Source organism: Conger conger, chromosome 7 (assembly GCF_963514075.1).
Source record: "Conger conger chromosome 7, fConCon1.1, whole genome shotgun sequence".
Lineage (NCBI taxonomy): Eukaryota > Metazoa > Chordata > Actinopteri > Anguilliformes > Congridae > Conger > Conger conger.
The window spans coordinates 30,736,181-30,760,012 of record NC_083766.1 but is presented as its reverse complement, the minus strand read 5'-3'; the positions used below and the strand labels follow the sequence as shown (position 1 = coordinate 30,760,012).

The 23,832-nt window shown below is 47.8% G+C and overlaps 1 protein-coding gene across 4 annotated transcripts in view; it reads right to left on the bottom strand.

The window, feature by feature from the left end:
• LOC133132292 (unconventional myosin-Ic-like) overlaps positions 1-23,832 on the bottom strand; it is a 56,917-nt gene that overhangs the window by 11,492 nt on the left and 21,593 nt on the right. For 3 of the 4 annotated variants that reach the window (XM_061247630.1, XM_061247632.1, XM_061247633.1), the window contains 17 exons: positions 12,723-12,878; positions 12,230-12,345; positions 10,335-10,533; positions 9,304-9,384; positions 8,719-8,898; positions 7,396-7,494; positions 6,742-6,855; positions 6,302-6,373; positions 5,928-6,047; positions 4,743-4,825; positions 3,364-3,469; positions 2,564-2,644; positions 2,154-2,245; positions 1,463-1,557; positions 1,297-1,343; positions 1,076-1,156; positions 132-237 (listed from right to left, as the gene is read on the bottom strand). In XM_061247630.1, coding sequence (XP_061103614.1) covers positions 132-237; positions 1,076-1,156; positions 1,297-1,343; positions 1,463-1,557; positions 2,154-2,245; positions 2,564-2,644; positions 3,364-3,469; positions 4,743-4,825; positions 5,928-6,047; positions 6,302-6,373; positions 6,742-6,855; positions 7,396-7,494; positions 8,719-8,898; positions 9,304-9,384; positions 10,335-10,533; positions 12,230-12,345; positions 12,723-12,878 — 1,828 coding nt within the window. Of the gene's footprint in view, positions 1-131; positions 238-1,075; positions 1,157-1,296; positions 1,344-1,462; positions 1,558-2,153; positions 2,246-2,563; positions 2,645-3,363; positions 3,470-4,742; positions 4,826-5,927; positions 6,048-6,301; positions 6,374-6,741; positions 6,856-7,395; positions 7,495-8,718; positions 8,899-9,303; positions 9,385-10,334; positions 10,534-12,229; positions 12,346-12,722; positions 12,879-21,642; positions 21,904-23,832 lie in introns of those variants that run through there. The other variant, XM_061247631.1, reaches the window with a different exon arrangement.

Here is a 23,832-nt window from a genome sequence, read left to right as displayed (position 1 = left end):
AACATTAGACCTTAAAATTAATTTAAAAATCAGAGTAAGAGAGAAAAATATGGAATGAGAGAGAAAGACAAACAGGCCAGAGACAATATGTACACACACACACACACACACACAATTAGGCGTTTGGTTACCTGACTGTTTGGCATCGTTGGGCTTAACGCAACGAACGTACGACGGCTCCTTAGACATCAGGATTTCCATCAACTTGGCCAGGCTGGTCTTGAACTGAGTGGCTGTCTGTGCACCGAGAGAGTGACGGAGAAAGAGAGAGATCCACGAGTGTGAAGGCACAAAGGCACTGGGAAAGGAGGAACAGATATTACAGTGTGTGTATGGGCCAGGCAGCGACGGCGTTGGTGGAGAGGATCCCAAATAACAAAACCAGGCTAACTGACAACAAATAGGGCGCTGTACCACCCACTCCTGACCAATGCGCTTCAGGCACAGTGGGTGGAGGGGGGTGGAGTTTTCCCGTGATCCCAGAGGTCAAAGGTCAGAGCATTCCTGCCCGTGTGGGCATCGGAGCGCTGCCCCTGCAGCCCTCTGCAACACGCAATTCCCCATGGAGATAAACATGCAACACGCGTGCAGATTCATGTGAATAGACCTTCACACTTTACACAATGCAGTGTTCACACTTAGCATGGGCGTGATTAGTGCTGGCCTGTCTTTGACAGCCTATAAGCATTTGTCGGTCTATACACTTGTATGGATCTGTGTGTGAATTAGAGAGAGAGAGACTGTTCATGCGTGAGAGAGGGTGTGTTCGTATGTGTGTGTTTGTGTGTGCGTGTGTGACTGTATGCCAGAGTGTGTTTGTGTGTGCGTGTGTGACTGTATGCGAGTGTCTGTTTGTGTGCGTGTGTGACTGTATGCGAGTGTCTGTTTGTGTTTTTGTGTGCATGTGTGACTGTATGCAAGTGTGTGTTTGTGTGTGTTTTTGTGTGACTGTATGCAAGTATTTGTTTGCGTGAGAGTGTGTGTGTGTGTTTGTGTGTGTGTGGTTTTTCTGTGTGTGCATGACTGTGTGTGTGTGTGTGTGTGTGTGTGTACGTGTATGCATGCCTGTTCTCACCGTCTCCGGTCGTTTCTTGTCAGTCAGCTCTTCTCTGTCAAAGCACTGGGTGAGGATCTTGTTTTCTGACTGACACACCACCTGTTCAGAGAAAGGCACAGTCACACGGTCAACTGTCACTGACCACAGCACACCAGTGCTGCCACAGCACACTGTTGTACCAACGCCCAGGAGTCTTATTCTTCCCTGTTAGCCTTTCACACTCTTGCCAAGCGACCTACCTCCTTCAGGTTCCTGAAGAGAAGGTCATTGTTCTTGTCCAGAAATCCTGACAGAGAGAGAAAGCAAAGCAAAATGAAAAAAGAGAAACAGTGGGCTGAGGTTACATCAGTTTGTCCGTGGCTTGCAGCTGTGCGCTAGCCGCTATGCTACACCGGTCTCCCTCACCATTGACATTGTAGTTGACCTCTCCCGCGTAGTGCACCAGCCGGAACTCCTCCCTTCCCAAAACCTTACGGGTCTTCCCATCGGCCAGCTTGTGACTGACAGGTAGACAGACAGGCAGACAGGCAGACAGACAGACAGATAAGCAGATAGAAAGACCTTCGTGATTATTTTGAAGCCACAGCAATATGATGGACAGCTCTGACTGAGACAGGCGCTCTGCATGTAACACTGCCAGAGGGCAGGGAAGGCACAGTTTACATTACATTACATTACATTATTGGCATTTGGCAGACGCTCTTATCCAGAGCGACGTACAATTGATTAGCAGGAGACAATCCTCCCCTGGAGCAATGCAGGGTTAAGGGCCTTGCTCAAGGGCCCAATGGCTGTGCGGATCTTATTGTGGTTACACCGGGATTCGAACCACCGACCTTGCGTATCCCAGTCATTTACCTTAACCACTACACTACAGGCCCCACACTTCTCTGTCTGAGCAGAAGCAAAACAAACATTTTAGGCAAGTTAGTGACACTTTTTTGTTTGGTAGCATCAATATCAAGCTCAGTCATAGGGGAGACGGGGAACATTTAGAGCCAGATAGGCTACAGGTCACATGACCGTAGCAGGGTGTTATCTTTAGAAATGAGGGTGGCCATGGCAGCCTGTTCTGCTATTTCTTGGAGATACTCACGTGACAAAATGGGCGTGGCCTCCAACAGTGTCCTCCAGCTTCTCCAGAAAGGTGAGGTCTGTGGCATCACCCGGCCTGAGACACTCCTCATCCTGAGAGAGAGAGAGAGAGCGAGAGAGAGAGAGAGGGAGGGGGGAGAGAGAGGGAGAGGGAGGGAGAAGGAGGGGGGAGAGAAAAGAGAGGGAGAGAGGGAGGGGGAGAGAGAGAAAGAGAGAAAGAAAAAGAGGGGGAGAAGGCGAGGGGGGAGGAATGGGAGGACAGAGGAAGGGAGAGAGAAATTGGGTGGATGAATGGATGGAAGAGGGGTAAAAAAATTGAGGCAGATTCAAAAGTAAAAATATGAATCAGAATTTACAGAAGACCCAAATCCACAAAATCAGACAGGCAGACATACGTGTAGGCAAACCCACCAGAATGGAGATGATTCCTTTGAACTTCTCCTCGACCAGGTCACAGATGATCTTGTTGTTGAAGTACTGCACCGGCTCCCACTGATAGAGGAAAACAGGACATTGTTGAAACTCTCACATCAGGGCTGCCATAAATATTTACTGTTATGGTCGGAAAAACATCTCCAGAATTTGGATAATGCGAACAGCTCAGCGTGCATATTCCCGAGCCCACTCGCGACCTGCGCTCACAAACAAACAATTCTTCTGGCTTTCGCTCCATCTGTGACTCGGAGCGGACCACACTTCTGCCCCACGGCTGCAGTCACAACATTATCAAAGCGCTGGTTCACAAGGCCACTCGCACCATTTTACAATGCCTTCTTTTCCCTGTGAGGGGCTGATTATGACCTCACCCACAGCGCCCCCGCCCCCTCCCCACCACACATTACTGCGTTAAATGAGCACTTTCATGGACTGGGAGGAACAGCTGCGGCCACGTGCGGCACAAGCCTCCCACTCTCGCCCCCACCCTCACCCCCACCCCCACCCCCACCCTCACCCCCACCCTCACTCCCACCCCAACCCCCACCCCCACCCCCACCCTCAACCTCAACCTCACCCTCACCCTCACCCTCACTCCCACCCCAACCCAACCCCCACCCCCACCCCCACCCCCACCCCCACCCTCCCACTCCCACTCCCACTCTCACTCTCACTCTCACTCTCACTCTCACTCTCACTCTCACTCTCACTCTCACTCCCACTCCCACTCCCACTCTCACTCTCACTCTCACTCCCGCTCCCGCTCCCGCTCTCACCGTGATGCCCTCCGCCTCGTACTCCTCCTGCTCCGACTTCAGTGTCAGCTCAATAAAGAGCTGTTGCAGCTTCTCGTTGCAGTAGTTGATGCAGAACTGCTCAAAACTAAAAGGTGGAGAGAGAGAGAGAGAGACAGAGAGAGAGAGAGGCTAAGGAACAGGGAATTGTTACTTAGAGGCTGCAGGTTTGATTCTATAGCCGGTCTCTAACTGATGTTGTATCCTCGAGCAAAGGTACTTAACCTGAACTGCTTCAGTCAATCTGCAGCTGTATGAATGGATTGTTTGTTAAACAATGTGAGCTGTGCATAAATGTACAGGGATGCACATTTTTTCGGAAAGCCATGACCATTACTACAGAAAGGCCAAGTCGCGAGAGAGATGGGCAGACAGAGACGGTCCAGCATGAACTGAAAAAATGTCCCAAAATGAGGGCATTTGGATCTGATCTGCCACACAGAGCTCCGGAACTACAACCCAAAAACTACTTTTCCCTCCAAAACACAACTGTGCAAAATGCCACTCAGATTTCTTTTACATTTAGCATTCAACACTTTGAAAACTATAACAAGAAAACTTTACACAGAGAAATTTTCATTCTAAATCCCAAGGTGGGGGAAAGTTCCCGCTGGCTTGCACAAAATAGTGCCACCTCGTACCCGGAGAACAGACCATCCAGTCTGATGGGCTCACGCCGTACATACAATAACGCCCACCACGAGACGCTCACATTTATGTTGCCGTTTCACAGTGGAGCATAACAATAACTTCAATAAAATATCTCTGCACATAGACCACTTCTTGAAGTTAGTTTACCATTACATAACATCATTACAGTGCACCAGGAGCAAAACAGGCACTGACAAAGACCACAAGCAGAGAGAAAAACGAACACAGGTAGAGATATAGTAGCAGGTGGACAGTGTGGCTCGGGAGAGCAGTATGGTGCACATGAGCATAACCCCTGTGCATGCTGGTTATTAATGAGAATTTCTCTGGAATTCCAGAAGCACAAAGTACTGTTAAGTGCTATAAGACTTTCATGCTATAGAATAATTTGAGTAATGACACATTTGCCCAGTTCTGCAGAAGCAGGTTAAGCTTAGACCAAAACTAAATTCAATCATGAAAGGAGATTTTTACATACAAAACTCAATTTATTCCAGTACTAAACTTAACCTGTGTCCGTAAAACAGGCTTGCAATGTCAAACACAGTTGACCTGTTTCTGACATAATGTAACTGTTACCACAAATGAATCTTACGAATGAAGGGCTTTTCAACCAGTCAGATAAAAAGTGTAAAGTTATGAAACACAATGTTTTCAATAGCTTTAAAGAATCCCAAGATTGGAAAACCTCAAAACCATAGAGATCCTACCTGTTGTGCTGGAAGACCTCAAAACCATAAATATCCAGGAGGCCGATGACTGTAGCACTCTTATCGGTGTGGTTCACTTCATCCTGAGAAGAAAAAAAAAGAATAACACACAATAAAACACTGCGTGCCACAGGGTGTCACACAAAAAGGATGAATGGATTTACACAGAAAATAATAATAAGTGCAGTAGGCTACATCAACTGGCAAAGACTGACCACTGAATGGAATTCAATACATGTTGCAGTTTCATTTTTAGTCCACAAGGGGGAGTTTGTGGATGTTAATCAGAACCACTTGAAGACAAACGGTGGAAAACGATCAGTTGAACGTATCATTGCATTAACACAATCTCGATTTCTATGACTGTTAGTTCAGCCAGTTTTTTCCATAAAAAACTCCACAGTCTGGTATGTTGGGCAGAAGATTACAGACTCTAATCTACACTTCATTACAGAACCACAGCTGATATTACTCCAGGCTAAACATACGGTAGACACCCCGCTCTTTAAGAATGAAAGTTCTAAATTCTTGAAGCTGAATCACTGTGATTTCATGAATCACTCGAATGCTCGTTAAGCATAGTAAAACTACAATCCATGTTCAGAAGGCAGCAGAAACTCCTGCTGCTAACTGGAATGTCCTGTAGTTTAAAAAATTGAATAAAAAAACAGAATAAAATCTCTGCTGTTTGTATGTAATGGAGCATACACTGGAGTTCTATAGGTAACACACATTCAATAATACTATCTCTAATATCATATTATACAGATCAGTATCTGTTGCAGTAACCATAAGAGGTAAGATCAGAGCCAGGACAGGTCAGCTCTGTACAGCTCAGCAGCAGTAGCTCACCTTGAAGGCCAGAGAGTGGTTGATTTTGTGAGCTCACCTTGTAGGCCAGAGAGTGGTTGATTTTGTGAGCTCACCTTGTAGGCCAGAGAGTGGTTGATTTTGTGAGCTCACCTTGTAGGCCAGAGAGTGGTTGATTTTGTGAGCTCACCTTGTAGGCCAGAGAGTGGTTGATTTTGTGAGCTCACCTTGAAGGCCAGAGAGTGGTTGATTTTGTGAGCTCACCTTGTAGGCCAGAGAGTGGTTGATTTTGTGAGCTCACCTTGTAGGCCAGAGAGTGGTTGATTTTGTGAGCTCACCTTGTAGGCCAGAGAGTGGTTGATTTTGTGAGCTCACCTTGAAGGCCAGAGAGTGGTTGATTTTGTTGACCAGCCAGGTGAAGGTGCGGCCATACACGGCTTTAGACAGGGCATCGCGTGCGGAGGCCGCCTGTTCCAGGTTCAGTGGGCTCACGAGCTGGAACACACACAACCAGACATTCAGACTGACTCCAGATCAGCATCCTCTGCAAAGGCAGTGTGGGGCTGCATCTTATGTGTATGTGTACATTTATAATGGCCCTTCTGTACGTGGGATGCACTGCAAATACGTACACTCACCGAGCACTTTTTTAGCTGCTTTCTGAAGCGACATACTGCACAGCACTAACTCAAAGTGTTCACTATGGCATACTACAGTGGCTGATTCGGTGCAGGGGGGGTCAGGCCTACCTCCTCACCCTTGGCGATGATCTTCTTGTGAGTGAGGGCTTCCTTCAGTGCTGCCCCCTCCACCCCCACCAACTGAAAACCGAAAACAGGTCAATTCAGTCACTCAGAGCGCTAAAGGCACAGACTGGAAATGAGCTAATCGGCAGTGTGTTTACTGCAAGGATATCGTCGTGTGTACACTGACTGGCTCCGCCCAATGTGTTGATTGAGTCAGTGTGTGACAGTGTGTGTGTGTGTGTGTGTGTGCGCGTGCGTGCGCACAAGCGTACGTGTGTTTTGAGCCGTGTGTACTGCGTGTTTGTTGAGGTATGTGCACAGGGTGCGCGTGTGTTGGGATGCGTTAATAGAGACAGGGTGTGTCCTTGACGTCTGTGCAGGGGGCGCATGTGGAGTTTGTGTGGAGTTCCTGCGCATACAGGGAGCGGCAGAAGGTCTCTCACCTTGGCCAGGTATTTAACCTGCGTCTCCGTGGTGATGCTGGCATTGCCACTCTCATCTGCCCCATACTGAATGTTCCCCAAGTGAAGGACACTGGCAATGATATTCAACAGCTCCTGTGAGGGGGAGAGAGGGAGGGAAGGAGGGAGAGAGGGGAAGAGAGAGAGAGAGGGAGAGGGAGGAGGGGAAGAGAGAGAGGGAGCAGGAAAAAGAAGGGGAGGGAGAGAGAGGGAGAGAAAGATGAGTGAGAGGGAGAGGGGAGTGAGAGGGAGAGAGGGGGAAGAGAGAGAAAGAGGGGAGAGAGGAGAGAGAGAGGGAGAAAAAGAAGGAGAGGGAGTGAGAGAGGGAAGGGAGAGGGAGAAGAGACAGGAAGATGGAAAGAGAGAGAGAGGAAGAGAGAGACAGGGAGAATAACATGTTATTAAAAACATCTGAGCCATCTCCAGGCTGAACAGCATGTGTGGGAGCAGGTTTAATAACACCAGCGGGTGGATTCTGTTTTGTCATGCGAATCCATGTCATTTACACAGCCAAGCTGTACAGGATCTGCTTTTATAGAGCGTCCAGTATCCAGTATCAGAGCAACAGCGCTTGTGTGTTTCTGTCCTACTCAGAAACATGGCAGTGAGGTGTCAGAAGGAGAGGCTTCTCCTCACCTCCACGTCGTCTTCGGTGAAGCCGATGATGGTGAGGGCTTTCTGCACGGCCTTCCAGTCACTGCGGTCGCTGATGGAGCTCACTTTGGGGCAGTTCCCCTGGGAGACACAGCCCAAAAACCACCTCAAACACGTGCTCCATGAATTATCACACACACGGTATCCTCACAAAACAAACACATTCTCCAGACTGCTCTTCCCACATCACTTCAACATGCAAGTTCACTTCATATTTTTAAAATCAAACTAAAAGCTCTCTTATGAACCTTGATTTGTTGATATTGTTATGGTTTTGGGGTTGTTTTTCTGTTATTGTTGTCATTATGTATAATTGTTTACAATCCTATGTTTTAAATGTGCAGTCTGTTGAGACTTCTGTGTAATGCACTTTAAATAAAGACTTGACACACACACAAATAGACATACACGAACCCAAATATACACAGACACACACAGGAACACAAATATACACACACACAGACACAGACACAGACACAGACACAGACACAGACACAGACAGACACACACACACACACACACACACACACACAGAGCAGTACTTCGGGTTCTTGTCTGTAATAATGGACTGAAAGCGACACAGTGTGCATGCACACTGAAAGCTTGCAATAACATTTCTGCGTTCATATGTTTAGGTTTGCGTGTGCATAGGTATGTACACGTGTAAGCGCCCATGTGTGTGTGTGTGTGTGTGTGTGCGTGTGTGTGTGCGTGTGTGTGTGCGTGCGCTTGCAAACATGCTGCGTTGCCAGGAGGAGAGGTCTCCAAGCTGTACAGCATGCCTGTGAGTGGTGAGGAGGGAGAGAGGAAGGGAGAGAGACAGAGGGAGTCATAGACAGACTGGCCCAGAGTCATGGTGGGAGCGGTCCTGAGTCAGGAAGGGTGGTTGTGAGAGAGGGGGTGTGGCCCTGAGACCGGAGGCCGTGGCCCTGAGACAGGAGGGTGTGGTCATGAGACAGGAGGGGGTGGCCCTGAGACAGGAGGGCGTGGCTCTGAGACAGGAGGGCGTGGCCCTGAGACAGGAGGGCGTGGCCCTGAGACAGGAGGGTGAGGTCATGAGACAGGAGGGCGTGGCCCTGAGACAGGAGGGTGTGGCCCTGAGACAGGAGGGCGTGGCCTGAGACAGGAGGGCGTGGCCCTGAGACAGGAGGGTGTGGTCATGAGACAGGAGGGAGTGGCCCTGTGACAGGAGGGCGTGGCCCTGAGACAGGAGGGCGTGGCCACAGCAGCTGGGCCTGCTTCTGCATGACACCTCTATGCTTACAGCCCTGCTCTCTGGGCACGGTCGCAGGGACTGGGCCCTACCTTGACCAGGTACTGGTACTGCTGGGCATTCCTCTCCAGGCCCAGCCTCCGCAGCAGGTCCTCCTCCCCGCCCTCGATCAGCTGGTAGAAGATGTGAAAGTTCCTCTCCCCATGGCTCTGGTGCACCACACGGGACTTCTCCAGCAGGTAGTTCAGGATGTGGCCTCCGACGGGGGCTCCCTGCAGGGGGGAGAGGGAGAGGAAGACAGGAGAGACAGAGATGTGGAGGAAGTGAGGGAAAGAGAGGTGGAGAAGGAGGGGGGGAAGAGGAAGAAAGAGCAAGACAAGTGCCATGTTTACATTTTACGCAGAACGGCCCAGACAGATTACTTTACTTACAAACAACGTTTTATACAAACCGTAAATATGAATTGAAATATTGAGTAGTAGATCCACTTTTGGGGAGAGTGGAGAGTTGTACGTCACCAGGCTTGTACAAACAGACGTTAAATAACACAGGGCGCAGTCACTATGCAGTGCTCCCAGTCCAGTCTGCATAAAGACAAAGAGCCACAGTCCTGTGGCCACTTAAACTGATGCTCAAGGGGTGAGCATGATGACAGTGCAAAGAGAAAGACCATTTACCTTAAAGTCAAACTGAATATCCATGTATTTGCCAAATCGGCTGGAGTTGTCATTGCGCAAAGTTTTAGCATTACCAAAAGCCTGAAGATAAAAAAAAATAAGAGAGGGGGAGGGAGGAAGAGGGAGAGACATTATTAGGAAGAGGGGAGTATTACATTATTCAGCAGACACTCTTATCCAGAGAAATTTACAATGCAAAAGAACATGTCTGCATCCACCAGTCATATGAGCAATAGTGATATAGAGAAACAGTGAAGTGTAGCAACAACAAATCACTAGCGTATGTATGTTTACCATTAGAAACATATCAAGGACTCACACACTCTCACTATAAACAGACAAAGAAAACCTGCAGACGGCTGAAAAAAAAAAACGGAGTGGTAATTGTATGATTGTATGTTTGGCGGCTGCTTAATCCAGACGGACCTACAGCGCTATAATGAGAGGGACAGACAGCGGCTGCAGGAGATCACACTGCAGGCCAGAGATTAAGGGTTAAACTGAAGAGGTGCTCAAGTGCCCAGAGGCCCCTGTTTGAGCCTCGCTGTTACACAGGCCTTATATGCAGCACGCACTTACTGTAATAATAATTCATCTGCCTCAGTTCCAGTGTGTAGCATGTAATATTTCATCCCCTAACTGTAAGGAAACCCCACTGGCAATAAATGATGTCACCAGGGCATACCGCCTGCCCTTTCCCCGATCGTAGAGGACGGACCGTGGAAATTCGGTGGAGGCTGTAGGTCAGATGAGTGCAAAGCACAAACAGTCTCAAATATCGCCATTTCATCTCCGGAAGTGAAGAGAAAATGAGACCGGTGACAGTTAAACGAGACACCTCAAAACGAGTCAAAAGATACCTCTTTTCGCTTCAGTGATAAGGAGAACGACCTGTAGTCCAGCCACGTGATTTTTTGTGAAAACGGACAAAAGCGGCCCGTTAAGGCCCAAATCGCAGGCCACGCCAAGGGTATTATTCTCCCCGAGGGTGGGGCAGGAGAAGTGAGCAGCCCGGCTGCCCCGAGCATTACCTCCAGGACGGGGTTGGACTGCAGAAGCCGGTCCTTGACGGTCTGCACCTGCTCGCTGGCGGGACAGGTGAAGGCATAGTACTGCAGGACCTTTTTGGAGGCCTCCGTCTTCCCGGCTCCGCTCTCTCCGGAGATGAGGATGCACTGGTCCTTCCTCTCCGTCCTCATGGAGCGGTAGGAGTTGTCTGATACCGCGTATCTGCGCAGGGGGGAGGAGCGGGGTGAATGCAGAGCGAGTGTGACATCGTTAAAACAGAAAAATGTTCCCATCCTCAAAGCCTGGAGGGCTTTTTAAGTGACTTAATTAAACCCCAAAAGACAAAACGGGACATCTTGTACACACAGCACCGGATGCTCACTCCTCCAGCTCAACACCAGTGTGTGCGTATAAACTGAGCAAGGACGTGCAGTGAGGCACTGTTCGCAAGTGACTAATGCAAAACTGACCCTCAGCCTCACATTGAGAGATGAGTCTGCTGAAAATCACCGGGATGTTCTGCCCTTCTGACTTTCCACGCAATGCGACTGGAGTTATGGGGCAGTAGGAGGTCCTAACCCTGAAGAGACTGGAGTAATGGGGCAGTGGGACGTCCTAATCCTGAAGAGACTGGAGTAATGGGGCAGTGGGAGGTCCTAACCCTGAAGAGACTGGAGTAATTGGGCAGTGGGAGGTGCTAACCCTGAAGAGACTGGAGTAATGGGGCAGTGGGAGGTGCTAACCCTGCTTACAACAGTGTGGAACTGTGTGGAGTGTCCAGTGGGTTGTTCCAATACACCAGGCAAGCTTAGTCCAATGCAGAAAAGGATTGAAATCCAAAACAAATGCTATTAGAACCCCTGAAACGACTGGCAGTCGGAGGATTGAGGGGTGGGGTAATGGAGATAATGGTGTCATCACCTTCGGCATTCTCCAGCAATGCGGCTGCAAAACATCCTCTGCTGCCAGGCACCCCCCCTGTGGGAGGAGCTTCCTCTTTCACTCTCCCCCGCCCTCGCATGCTTGCCTCCTTCCTCCCCAGCGATGCCAAAACACCTCTACTCCCTTCAACAGCAGACAACAGCCAAAACACCTCTACTCCCTCTAACAGCGCATAACACAGCTGCCCCAGCGAACCAGAGACGGGCAGGAGAAGGGAGACGGGGGTTCGGAACATTCTGCTCACCGGCAGAAACATCGGCAGTTGTTACTGCAGGAAAGTCGCAACATTCAACGGAACCCCCCCTCCTCCCTGTTCCCTGGCAACTGAGAAACAAACAAACGCGTGCGCACAAATGCGCAAGTGCAGTGCAGAGGGAAACACGTGGACGTGCGAGGAGTTCAGGGGGGTGGCGGAGCATTGCACAAGCGCACCGCTGTCACATCCGGCGAACGCCAGTGAGTCACCGCGCCGTCACAACACAGGCTGCGGCCAACCCAGCCACTATGACTGGAAGGAGCAGCAGCAACATGTATGTAACAAGTCTCACATGTATACAACACCAGCCTCACAACTAGTTGCCGATGTGCTGGAAGTGTTCGGCAGTAAATTAGCCTTGGGTCGCTGGAACAAGATTGCTGGTATGGCAATATATTGTAAATAGATAACAATATGTGGATTTCACATGAGTTGCAATACCTGAAAGAGACAATAATTTCTATATTTGGCCAAATATTTTTGCCATAACTTACAAAATATTTCATATTGAATATATTGTAGTATATTCCATTACAGCAAGGCAAGAGGATTGAGTGCTATGATAAGGAAAGTGAAAGCAGATTGTCAGCTCTTCCCCAGTCCTCCCAAAATGTAATGTCATGTACTGTCCCAGCATCCCCTGCAGTAGAGAGGGTAACACTGTACACCAGACACAGTCAATAGCTCGCACGCTTGAGTATGGGGTGAGGGGAGACTCACATGTGGGGAGAAACCTCGTAGAAGTTGACGCCCCTGTATCGTTCCATGTGCTGCTTACTATAGATCTCCAGCTCCTTGTACGGGTTCACGGACACCAAAACTGACCCGATATACGTCTGAAACGGCAAAAAAATGGGAGACTTGTTTACGCAACAGACTTGATGCACACCCACGCACATAATGCACGCACTCATTCAATTTTCAAACAGATACAGCGAATCAGCCTGTGTTTTAGGTAGCGTAGGTTCGCACAGTATTGCAGCAACTAGTGAGTAGAAGTTTCACACCATGCCATACAGAAACATAGAAGCAGTTAGCAGCATAACTTCACACATATGGGTACAGGAACATAGATGGTGCTAATTTCTCAGGTAATATAGTTTCACACGCTGTGGTACAGAAACAGTGGCAGTGTGTGTCTCAGGTAGTACAATTTCACACAGTATTGCAGGAGCTGGCGTTGCGGAGAAGCGGAAGCAGTCAGAGGTCTTACGTAGATGAGGTTCTCCTTGAACCTCTTGCGCAGGTTCTCGATGAAGGCCGCCTCGCTGGTGTAGTTCTCCAGGAGGACGAAGTCCTGCACCCCCACCCGGTCCCTGGCTGTCAGCGCACTCTCCATCATCGCGCGCACCCCCTCTGTGCTCACCGTCTGCAAGGAGGATAAAGGTTAAAGGTCAGGAGACCAAGGCTGAACCTGCCCCACCCTGCCTCTCTAGCTGTGAGCTGTGAGAAAATATGTACACTGCACAGACATATAAAAGTCCCACAGGCCACAGAAGTATGGAGTAGGCTGAGGTGGAAGAAGTAATATCTGTAGGCTGTATTAAACACACCCAAAAGGTTTTATAAAGTTCAATGTTTATCATGCACAGTTACATTTGCTTTGGAGCATAGACCACAATGTGCCAAAAATATCCATCCACAAGAACCAGGAGGAATCAGACCTCACCCCAGGTGCAATTTGAAATAAACAGATTGTGGTTGGTGGAATCTGGGATCTGCTTTACAAGGCAGTAACAGAGAATACCTAGAAAGCAAAATGAATAATCTACAGTACTAGAAGCTCCACCCCAACTGACAGCCAGATGCCTGGACAACACCCAGCTATCACCTCATACTTTACCCCCTCCTCCCTCCTCCCTCCATCACTCTCTACCCATCAACCCTCCCTCATTCTACACCTCCGCCTCCCTCCGACTCTCTCCTGCACTAGCAGAGCTCTTTCGAGGCCCAGAACACAGCTGTACACACAACACTCAATGCTCACGGCCTCTCCAACTCAACACCAGTGTGTACATATAAACTGAACAAGGACGCTCAACACAACACGACACAACCACAAAGTCAGGGATTCTGGCCTGGGCTCAATTCCTTTTCAGTTCAGTCAAATCATGAGATGAACTGAAACAAAATCCAATTACTGAAAAATATGCATAGATCACCACAAGCATTTTTCAAATCATGAATTTAATTTAAAATCATTCCATGAATTAGCGGAAGTGAGAGGGAATTTACCCACAAATGATAAATAAATATTTTATAAGGGAGCAGAGTGGTAGACATGGTTACAAATGTACATTCTTTTAACAATGTGTCAATACAGAATATGCATGAAAATCATAAAGCCAGGACAGTATTCCTGGACGGAAGAAAGGCAGTGAAAGAAGGGCAAAAACTACCAACGCTGTACCCCTGAAAGCCCCACCCACCCCGCAATGAAAATGAAATATAGCAGAGAACGCAGCATTCTAAAGACACAGCTCAGACCATCACCTCTTCCAGATACTTTCCCAGACTGCTTTTCTCCATAATGGACACATGGGTTTTCTGCATGAGATTCCGAATGTTGTTTAAATCCATGGCTCCTGGCTTATCTGACCCTTCTCCGCACTAACTGAGTGAAGTCCAAAACTGCGCTCTGGGTATGTGGACGAACGCACACAATCACGCACACGATAAGACAGACACTATTCTGTGTCCATGTGTTTGTGCATTTGTGTGCGTGTGAGGAGGTGGGTGTAGGTAAGAGTGTGCTAGGTTACGGTTTTATACACGGGCACACACACACACACACACACACACACACGCACACACCTGCTACCCTTACTGTTGTTGTGTTGTTGATGTGCTACTGAACACTCCAGGGAAAGGGCGAGGGGTGAGTCGGCTTTAGACAGCATTTTAATTAATGCCAGCTGCACAGGTGAAAGGAACACACCTGTGAGCGCATGCGCGTATGCGTTTGTGGCATGGGTGGTGTGTGTGTGTGTGTGTGTGTATGTGCGGCATGTGTGTAGGTTTGGCATGTGTATACATGCGTTTGTGTGTATGCGGGTAGGTATGTGGGCGGCTTTGTTCCCAGGGTGATGAGAATGGTGATAAGGAGACAGACTGTGAGGGAAAGGTAGTCGAGGCAGCCAATGAGCCTTATTAAAAAAAAGAGAGTGCATCACTTTGGCCTCTAAGTATCAGGGAACAAAGATGGTCTACAGTCAAGAAAGAAAAGAGTTACACTGAGTAACATTAGCCAAAGATGGTTGTTTTTAAAGAAAGGAGAGCAACAGTAAAGAACATCTTAATGATGGTGCTGAACTCTTTCCAAAAATACTGTTAATCCCCTCTCCCTTCCATGTGTGTGAATGTCTGTATTCAGTGCACTTGTGCGTGTAATTATATACTCTCTGTGTGTGTATGAGCAAATGCTTGTTAACATGCATAACCATACATGTGTGATTAACTCTCCCTCAATATGTGAGGGAACATGCTTTGTTATATGAAGGTTTCACTACTAAACTATATCCCCAGACAACAGAGACTGTTTCTTGTGCGTCTCTGCCGTTCAGTTGAGGTTACCCTGCCATTTCCTCCCCCTCTGTGCATGCGTGTGATCCCAGCACACGCATACTTGTGGTGCGCATTCCTGACACTAGTTATTATTTCTGAGCCGTTTAACAGATGCTCCTGCCCAGGCAGTAGGTAAGACACGGCCTGAACTCACACAAGGCTTTTCTCCGGGTTTAAAACAGGCCTTGAGGGTAAGGGGTTCGTGCTGGTATCCGATGGCTCCACAGCACAAAATGTTAAATCACCAGCGGTACAGTACATTTTACTGTGACATGTTGTCCCTATTGGACCCGTATAAACATTCAGAGTTAAATGAATGTTTTACTTTGTAGCAGCGCCAGAGCAGAGCAATGCAATCTTATGTGTTATGTTCTGTCATACTGTGTGTATTGTAATGCACTTGGAATTGTATATACCTACATACTTATGGATAGTACTGTATTGCAATGGTCTTGTGATTGTGATTTTGTTATGCTTCTATTTGACCCTGTCTCAGCCAGGTCTCATTTGTAAAAGAGGTTTTAATCTCAGTGTGACTTCCTAGGCAAATAAAGGTTTATATAATCACGGTTTACCTCATAAATGTTATCAAAGTGTATTCTGAAATGGTCCTGAAAAGCAAAAACAGATTTGGATTACGCAAGACCGTTTTTCTCTCGTTCCTCTCGTGACATGTTCCTGCAGAACTCCCAGCACTACCCTCCGCTGACATATGACGCATATTAGTGATGACCTTTTCAGGTATCCCTTTACTTACATGTAAATAGGCAATAGGGGCACTTCAGTCTTCGCCAGTTTACACAAAATTCCAAGCTTCCGCACTTTTAGTGTGGGAGCAACCTGGAGCCAGTCTGGAGCCAGTCTGTCCTGTGTAACTGTGAAACTACAGCGAGGTCCATAGAAGGTTAAAAGGAAAGCTACTGCCTTTTCGCGTTTTTTAAAACCCCACCAATTTAGCAAAATAATGAACATCGACTCATGTCCAAAGTCTTCACACAGCCAACTGAATGATTAAAAGTGTGCAAGTGTAATTCACTGTAGGTACACATTCATATGAGAAGTGGGGATGGACTAGTTATATGAATTATACGGCTCAAGATGCAAGATATATACACAGACCTGGGACCTCCAGACACCAGAGACACCAGGCAGTGACTAATCCATGAGTAAATACTCACGAAGAAGAGTGCACAGCCTCCGCTCTTGAGACATAACAGGAGCTACCTCTGCAATACGCTGGGCTTGGTCAGCCAGACACAGAACAGCCTGCGCAAAACCAGGCCAGGACACAAATATAACCTGTGAGAAACCATTGTCCTTGTATTTCAGGGATTACTGATGGTGTGTGTGTGTGTACCTGTGTGTAATTCAGACACCTAGACAAGACATTTAAAGGAGATTTTATGAGTTGGCCAAACAGGCTAATTGCAAAAGCAATTGCTCCTTTTCACACTGCAATCCACCAGTCACTACATGACACAGGCTGCAGTCGCTCGATTAACCAGAGGGGTCGCTAGAGCGCACTGTGGCGGGGGAGTCCCTGTTGACAGAACCTTCCCCCCCTTCCCTTCCAAAGTGAAGCTTTAGCCAATCAGGTGCCACACTGTGTAGCATGTGATAACCAGCACCAAGAGATACGGGATTGTATCTGTACCATCACTGCCATAATAACCAGTGCTTCAACGGGATACATACAGTACAGTGCAAAGGTTTTAGGCAGGTGTGGAAAAAACACTGTAAAATAAGAATGCTTTCAAAAATAGAATGTTAATAGTTTATTTTTATCAATTAACAAAATGCATGAACAGAAGAAGTGAATGCTTCTTCAACAGAGCTTGGACAGCACATCTGGACACCCCTGTCTGCCTTCACACCTGGGAGAGACCTTGCTGGTGCAGTACAACTACCTTGTGTCTTGTTGCTGTGCTCAGTCTTGCCACGGTGTATGTCTTTTGACATTAAACTGTCTCCAGTAAGCAGAGTTTGGCTGTTCCTCACCCAGTTTTAACCCTCCTACACAGCTGTTTCTGTTTCAGATTGTGTTTCAAGCAACATCTTCAATTGATGATCATTAGCTCCTGTTTGGTATAATTGGTTAACCACACACCTGACTATATGCCTACAAAATCCCTGACTTTGTGCAAGTGTACCTCGAAGAACTGATGCTGGTTTGATGGCAAAGGGTGGTCACACCAAGATTTTTCTTCTGTTCACTCACTTTGCATTTTGTTCATTGATAAAAATAAACTATTAACCTTTCTATTTTTGATTGAAAGCATTCTTGCTTTACAGCATTTTTTCACACCTGCCTAAAACTTTAGAACTTTAGAAAACTTTAGCACAGTGCTGTATATCATAAACGCTGGGTAGGAGGCACTCGAGGCCCTGTTTCACACAGCAGGATTACAGTTAGCTGGATAACTGCATAAAACCCAGAACAGCTCTTTTTCTTTCAGTCCGTGTTCCAGATTGGGGAGGGTTCCGCCTGGGTTGCACTCAGTGCAGTTAACTCGGTAATCCTGCTTCCTGAAAAGGGGCCCAGGAGGAGTTCTGATTGGGCGAGGCACTGTAAGTCAGTGACTGCCGGTACACAGCAGCTCGAGAAACAGAGAGGTTGACTGTCACTGCCAGCTCCACACAGCGACACACAGAGTCGTGGAGGCTGCACCCGACTAGGAGACTGACCAGGCGCAAACGGACTGCACGTCAAACCCACAAATGAAAGCTCCCCCTCCAGACTCCGCTCGGATGCTTGGCATCGTGCTGCGGTGTGAAAAGAACCAGGCTGGTGACACCACGTGTTTCAGAGGAGAGCCACGAATGCCTTCACTCCCCTGAATTGGCAGTGTGGAGAACACACGCACACGGCTGCAGTTACAGACAGCTAATTGCACATTCCAAACCAGGGCGGGAATCAGACATGGTCCGCTACACGTTTGGTGCCAAGAAACTGAGTGCCTTTCTTCCTCGTCAGTAGGCAGTGCCCCCTAAGAGGCCCACTGAGGACATCACCTCAAAACACCTACATTACCGTCGCTCCTTGATTGCCAGCGAGGATCTTATTTTATCCCTCGGTGTGTCCTTAAGTAACTCCGTTTCCAGTGTCCACTCTTGACGTCCTGTGCTGTCACTGGACATTGTCCCTCCCAGGCTCTCAGAGAAACAATGGAGCTGGAGTTCCTGGCGGGGTTTTGGGCCCTCAGAGAAACACGGCGTCCTCTCAGGACTCGTTAAGGGCTCTTTAACTCGTTAAGGCGGTCCTTATCTTGGCATCTCTTTACACTGCTCCATGGAACAAATAGAAAGGAAAGGTCCTTAAAAAAACAGCAACACAACAGTGGAGCAGAGCCCAAGCTGGAGGCCGGAGGTAGACCTTTGGCCAGAGAGGAACCCCTTCTCCCTCCGTTTCCCGCCCTCTCCATTACTTCATTGTTCCTCGATAGGCATCCATACTTTTGGCCTTCCGGACCCCCCTCCCCCGTAAAGGATCTCCCCGACACCGCAATGCCGTCAGGTTTTCCCAAACCCCGGCTCATAACAAAATGTTTTTTTGGGAGGGGTAGGCTTGGGACAGGCTGAACTCGGCCCCCACCGCACATTCCTTTTCTGCCAACACCTTCCTCTACATCTCTTTCTCCCGCTGTGCTTCGGCACCACGTTTAACCCTTTCAGTATTCCGATGTCAATTTTTTTTAAAAGCTCATTTCAGCTCCCCATGTATCAGCGTTCTCTCCATCACTTCTCACTCCGTTACCCGGAATCCCCCTTGCAGACAAACTCGTTCGGCAAATAGTCGGGAGGATGGGAGAGTGGGAAAAATGCGCCGTTATTAAAATTCATGTAATTAAAAACACATCCGTGTGCCTCCCTCAGGCGAGGGTTTTGAATATAACTTTGGGAAGATGGGAAGAAGCAGGTGAGCTGGTTCACAGGTGAGATCTTTGCAAGTGAAATGATTCTGGTGGGACACCACCTCCGCCCACCCCGCAGGTTGAAAATGAAAACAACAATTATACAGTAATATAACTACCTGACAATAAGCAGTCTGAATCAGTAGACGGACTCATTTTTGTGTCATCAATATTCATAACAAAGTAGTTTTGGCATAATTTTATTCATTCAAATGAACATTGGTGAACTGCATTGCGCTTTGTTAAAACTTTCACACCATTCTGTGCAGCCTGTGATCGTGGCAGCTCCCAGGAGACCCGTGTTAGTTGTAGCCCGCTATCGCAGTCCGGGTGATGAAATCCATGTGAAAGCAGAGTGACCTCAACTTTCAGTTACACACATATGAGCGTATCGGCATTTTTCTGTTACTTAAACTTACACTAAGCATTTCTCTTCTGAATAAATAAAACCAAAAAATTTGTTTATGTAAAAAAAAAAAAAAAAAAAAAGGGACACAGTCTTAAATTTCTCACAGAAAGTTCTGGCATGACCGCGTCGGACAGAGAAAACGGTTCATTTTATGACGACGGCAGGAGGAAGAGGAGGCCGTGACCCCGCCTACGCGTTTTCCAGAGGACACCCATGGAGTTTTGATAAGGTCTAAGCATAATACTGTAGGAAACTCACTGCTTCACTTGGACACATGAAGAATTCATTGCGCCTGTTTTTTTTCTTCATAAACACAATATGACTATAAGTTCAGAAATCACCAAAGGGTACTTTTCTGAAATAAAGCAAAAACGTATTTCCGAGTGAAAATTAAGGACGAAAAAAAAAAAGCGGATTAAATCCAGGACAGTTTCATCCATATTAACACTGTGCTTGGACTAGCAATAGCCACGGCGTACACATAGCCACAGCATTAAAGCAACATAGGCCCAATATGACGCTGCCCATAACAACACAGGGACCCGGCTGTGCTCTGCCTATTGTCCGTCAATAACAATAGTAGCAGTGTTAGCCGTAAACATTCATGCAAGTAACCACCGCCGGCGCATTCTTCATTTCAGAGTGCCGCGAGAGCTGCTGGTGTGGGACTTGGCACAGGCCTCCCGTTCCAGACTCGGCCGCGTACTCCTTATAAGGCTTCCCTCGCTGCGCGGCCCCGTAGCCCGGCGGCGCTCTCCCACCGCCTCAGCGCCGCGCCGCCGAGCGGAGATTACATCACCGACTCCATTCCCATTTCGGCCCAGTCAAATTAAGTGAACTTTCAATTAGCTCGTCAAGCAAATGCGCACAGAGCAGCTCCGCCTTTTCTTCAGTCCAAGTCACAGAAGAATCGCCAGCGTTGTTGAATCAATACCAAGAGAGTTCATATCTGGTACACTGTTAAAAAGAGCTCCGTCAGTGTAAAATGTACTCGGAGTTATTTTGCTCTTTGCCCCGGTGTCCGGGTAGGTAAATTCCAAGCATGTCTCGGACTGTTTCTCGGGAAGAGACATGTGAGACTATTTACGCTGGGATCACCCTTCATAGGAGAGAGAACTGGGGATAGGCTGTTGGAGGAAATCTGTGGCTGGCAATATGAACAAAAAGGGTTTCAAACTAAACTAAGGCTTACATTGTCCACACAGCAAATATGTCAGCATAATCCAAGTTATTATTTAATGGAACAAATGACCTACACTAAAAAAACAAGTCAAATAATACAGGGGAAAACCTCACTTTATAAAGTCAGTTTTATTGAGATACAACCATCTGTAACTATCTCCACCTACACTGCAATTAAGTCTCATTCCGGAATATTGTTCCTTCACACTGAACAGAAGAACTGGCCACATAAATTGCCTACAATTAACACAAACATGTAAATAAGCAATGGAAAAGCAATTTCCTGGCCACTGGTTAAAACATTTAGCGCTGGGAAATCGGTATTCCTTATTCATCAGGAAAAGTCCCCGCCCGGTCACACCCAAGCAGGGACATCGGGAGCGATGGATGCCAAAATCACGATGAATGTCACCTGACCAGTGTGACACACTTGTGACATACGTCTGGTGTCACGCCTGTGGTTATGTTCGTTTGTCTCTGTGGTTTTAGGCCCAGGAGCTGTCAACTGGTTTTATTTTCTCATGCAACTCTGTCAATACCTCGCTCCCTTCCTGTCACTTCAGATTCAAGATGCGATGTGATCTTCAGCGACAGATATGCACAATAAGCAGCTGTCAGTCACTGTTAAGGCACAGCATTGACAAACACTGCACAGGCTGGACTGATGAAGACAAACTAATGACAGACGGACACACACTGTTGTCTCGCAAACACAAGCATACAGAAACATGCACATAGCAGCCGTCTAACAGCCAGCTTACAGAAAGTGAGGCTCACACACACACACACACACACACACACACTACTCCCCATAATACTGCACATACTTTCAGACCATAAACACACACTCACAGTTTCCTCACTCAGACTCTTGCACTCTCACATTTCAAGAACATTTCCAAAAATCGCAGCCTCCATATTTCTCGAATTTACCAGCCCAAAGAAGCCATACTCTGCCCTCTTATGCCCAAACACTCTGTCCTTCCCGGCAGAGTACCACACACAAACACAAACTCCTACACAAGCAGAGAGAAAAGTGCACCACTGTGTAGTGCGCAGAGTCTTACCAAGGCTCGATACTTCATGATCGAGTCAGTTTTTCCCCCCTCTTTTTGTGCTCCTGGTTTACGGCAGTCTGTCCTTGAAAAATCCACCACAGAGAGCTCACGCAGTGCTCATATTTATAACTTCTGTCCGTCCATGTGTGGGACAGACCCAGCTGCCATGATCTGTCCCGTTACTGCTAGTCCCTCAGCACGGAGGAAGCAGCGACTCTGAAGGGCGATGCGTGCGCGCACACACACACACACACACACACACACACACACACACACACACACCCCGCCAACTACGCGAGGAGCAGCAGGATCAGTCGGTCTCTCCCTCCCCACCCCTCACGCTGGCTTTTCACGGCCACAGGTAAAAGGAACAGCCGACTACGACGCCTCTCCCCTCTCCCACCCCGCCTTTCATCTCCTCCTAAACCCGGAGGCAGAGGACAGGAAGCCACAGCCGCGCCTGTGAACCCCACATCTGGTCCGGACCACCGCTCGCACAGGAAAAAGGGAAAGGGGGAGGGGGGGGGGGAAATAAGAAATATGCTGTCTGCCTGCACAGAGTGTGGGAAGGCTGGCGGATGAAAGAGTGAGAGAGGGAGAGAAGGGGAACGAAAGAATATGAAAGGCCAGGAAAAATCCACTAATAGCCCATGACCATTAATATCTCCTTCACAAAATGAAAACAAATGTCACAGGACTAAGCCCAAATGCATTCCTTCTCTTCCTTCTGTGCTGTCCTTCTCTCTCTCTCACTCTCTCTCCCTCTCTCCGAGTTTTGCAAGTTTTATAATCTGCAGCAGATACTTATACTGACAAGCTACATTCTCTCCAACTTTCTTACTGGCAAGTCAGACCGTTACACACGTTAGCGTGCGTCTGAGTGTTTTACGCTTGTGAGAGCAAACATGTATGTTCTTGTGTTTATGAACACGTGCAGGTCTGCGTTTCTATGCGCACGAGAGCACATGTATGTGTATGAAAGTGTGTGTGTGTGTGTGTGTGTGTGTGTGAGTGAGTGACTTTGTGAATTGATAAACGCTGGCAGTATCTTGGTTACTGCAGGGCAGTAGTGCTCTTTGTGCTCACAGAGTAGGGTGAACAGCACTACAGTATGTTTGCTGCAGCGGCTCTGAGCAGCTGTGGACCAGCAGGGCCCTGGCACAGGCTAATGCCTCAGACACACACACACACCTCAGGCCTCCCTGGAACAGCACCACCTGTCCTCCACAGGTAAAGCCTGGGCCAAGGTCACCTGCTTCGCCCTCTGAGGCAGGAAGAGCGCCCTCTGTTGGACAAACTATGCTGCATCTCACCAAATTAATGCTTCTCATGCTTCAGAATCATGTTACCTTTATTCAAATGCCTATAACTGGTTACATCATAAGCAACTTTATTGTCATTATTATTATTATTATTATTATTATTATTAGTTAGAACTTTTTCTCCTGGAATACCAACCCGTCTGGGCTTCATTTCTCCTCACAACTCTTTCTGTCCCCTTATCCTCTCGATCGCTGTCTTCCTATCTCTCTTCCTCTTTTTCTCTCTCTCTCTCATAATGCTCTCGCTGTGTCAACACCATGACTTCTCACCAGCTTATTCAAATCCTCCCCCCTTGCAAACAAACAACCCACAATTAATCACCAGTGAGGTTGTGCAACAACACACACCTCAGCCACAGGAAAAGGGCAGGCCCGCACAAAGACATTGCCAAGTTCCTCCTTATGTTGTGCCTTATGTCTCTTCTGCACACCACTGCTGTAATGCGTGGTCATTTGTGTTACTGTCACCTTCCTGTCAGCGTTGACCAGTCTGGCCCTTCTCCTCTGACGTCTCACATGAACAATGCATTTTTGCCTGTAGAACTGCTGCTCACTGGATGTTTTCAGTTTTTTTGCACTATGAATAAAACCCAGGAGATCAGCAGTTACAGTAATATTCTAACCAGCATGTCTGGCACCAACAAGCATTCCATGGTCAAAGGCACTGAAATCCCATTTTTTCCCCCATTCCGATGGTAGATGTGAACATTAACTGAAGCGAATGACCCGTATCTGATTCTGCATGATTTTATGCATCGCACTGCTACCACACGATTGGCTGATTAGATAATCGCATTAATAAGTAGGTGTACAGGTGTTCCTAATAAAGAGCTCAGTGAGTGTTATTATCAGGGCCAGAGCAGGCGTATACATTTCA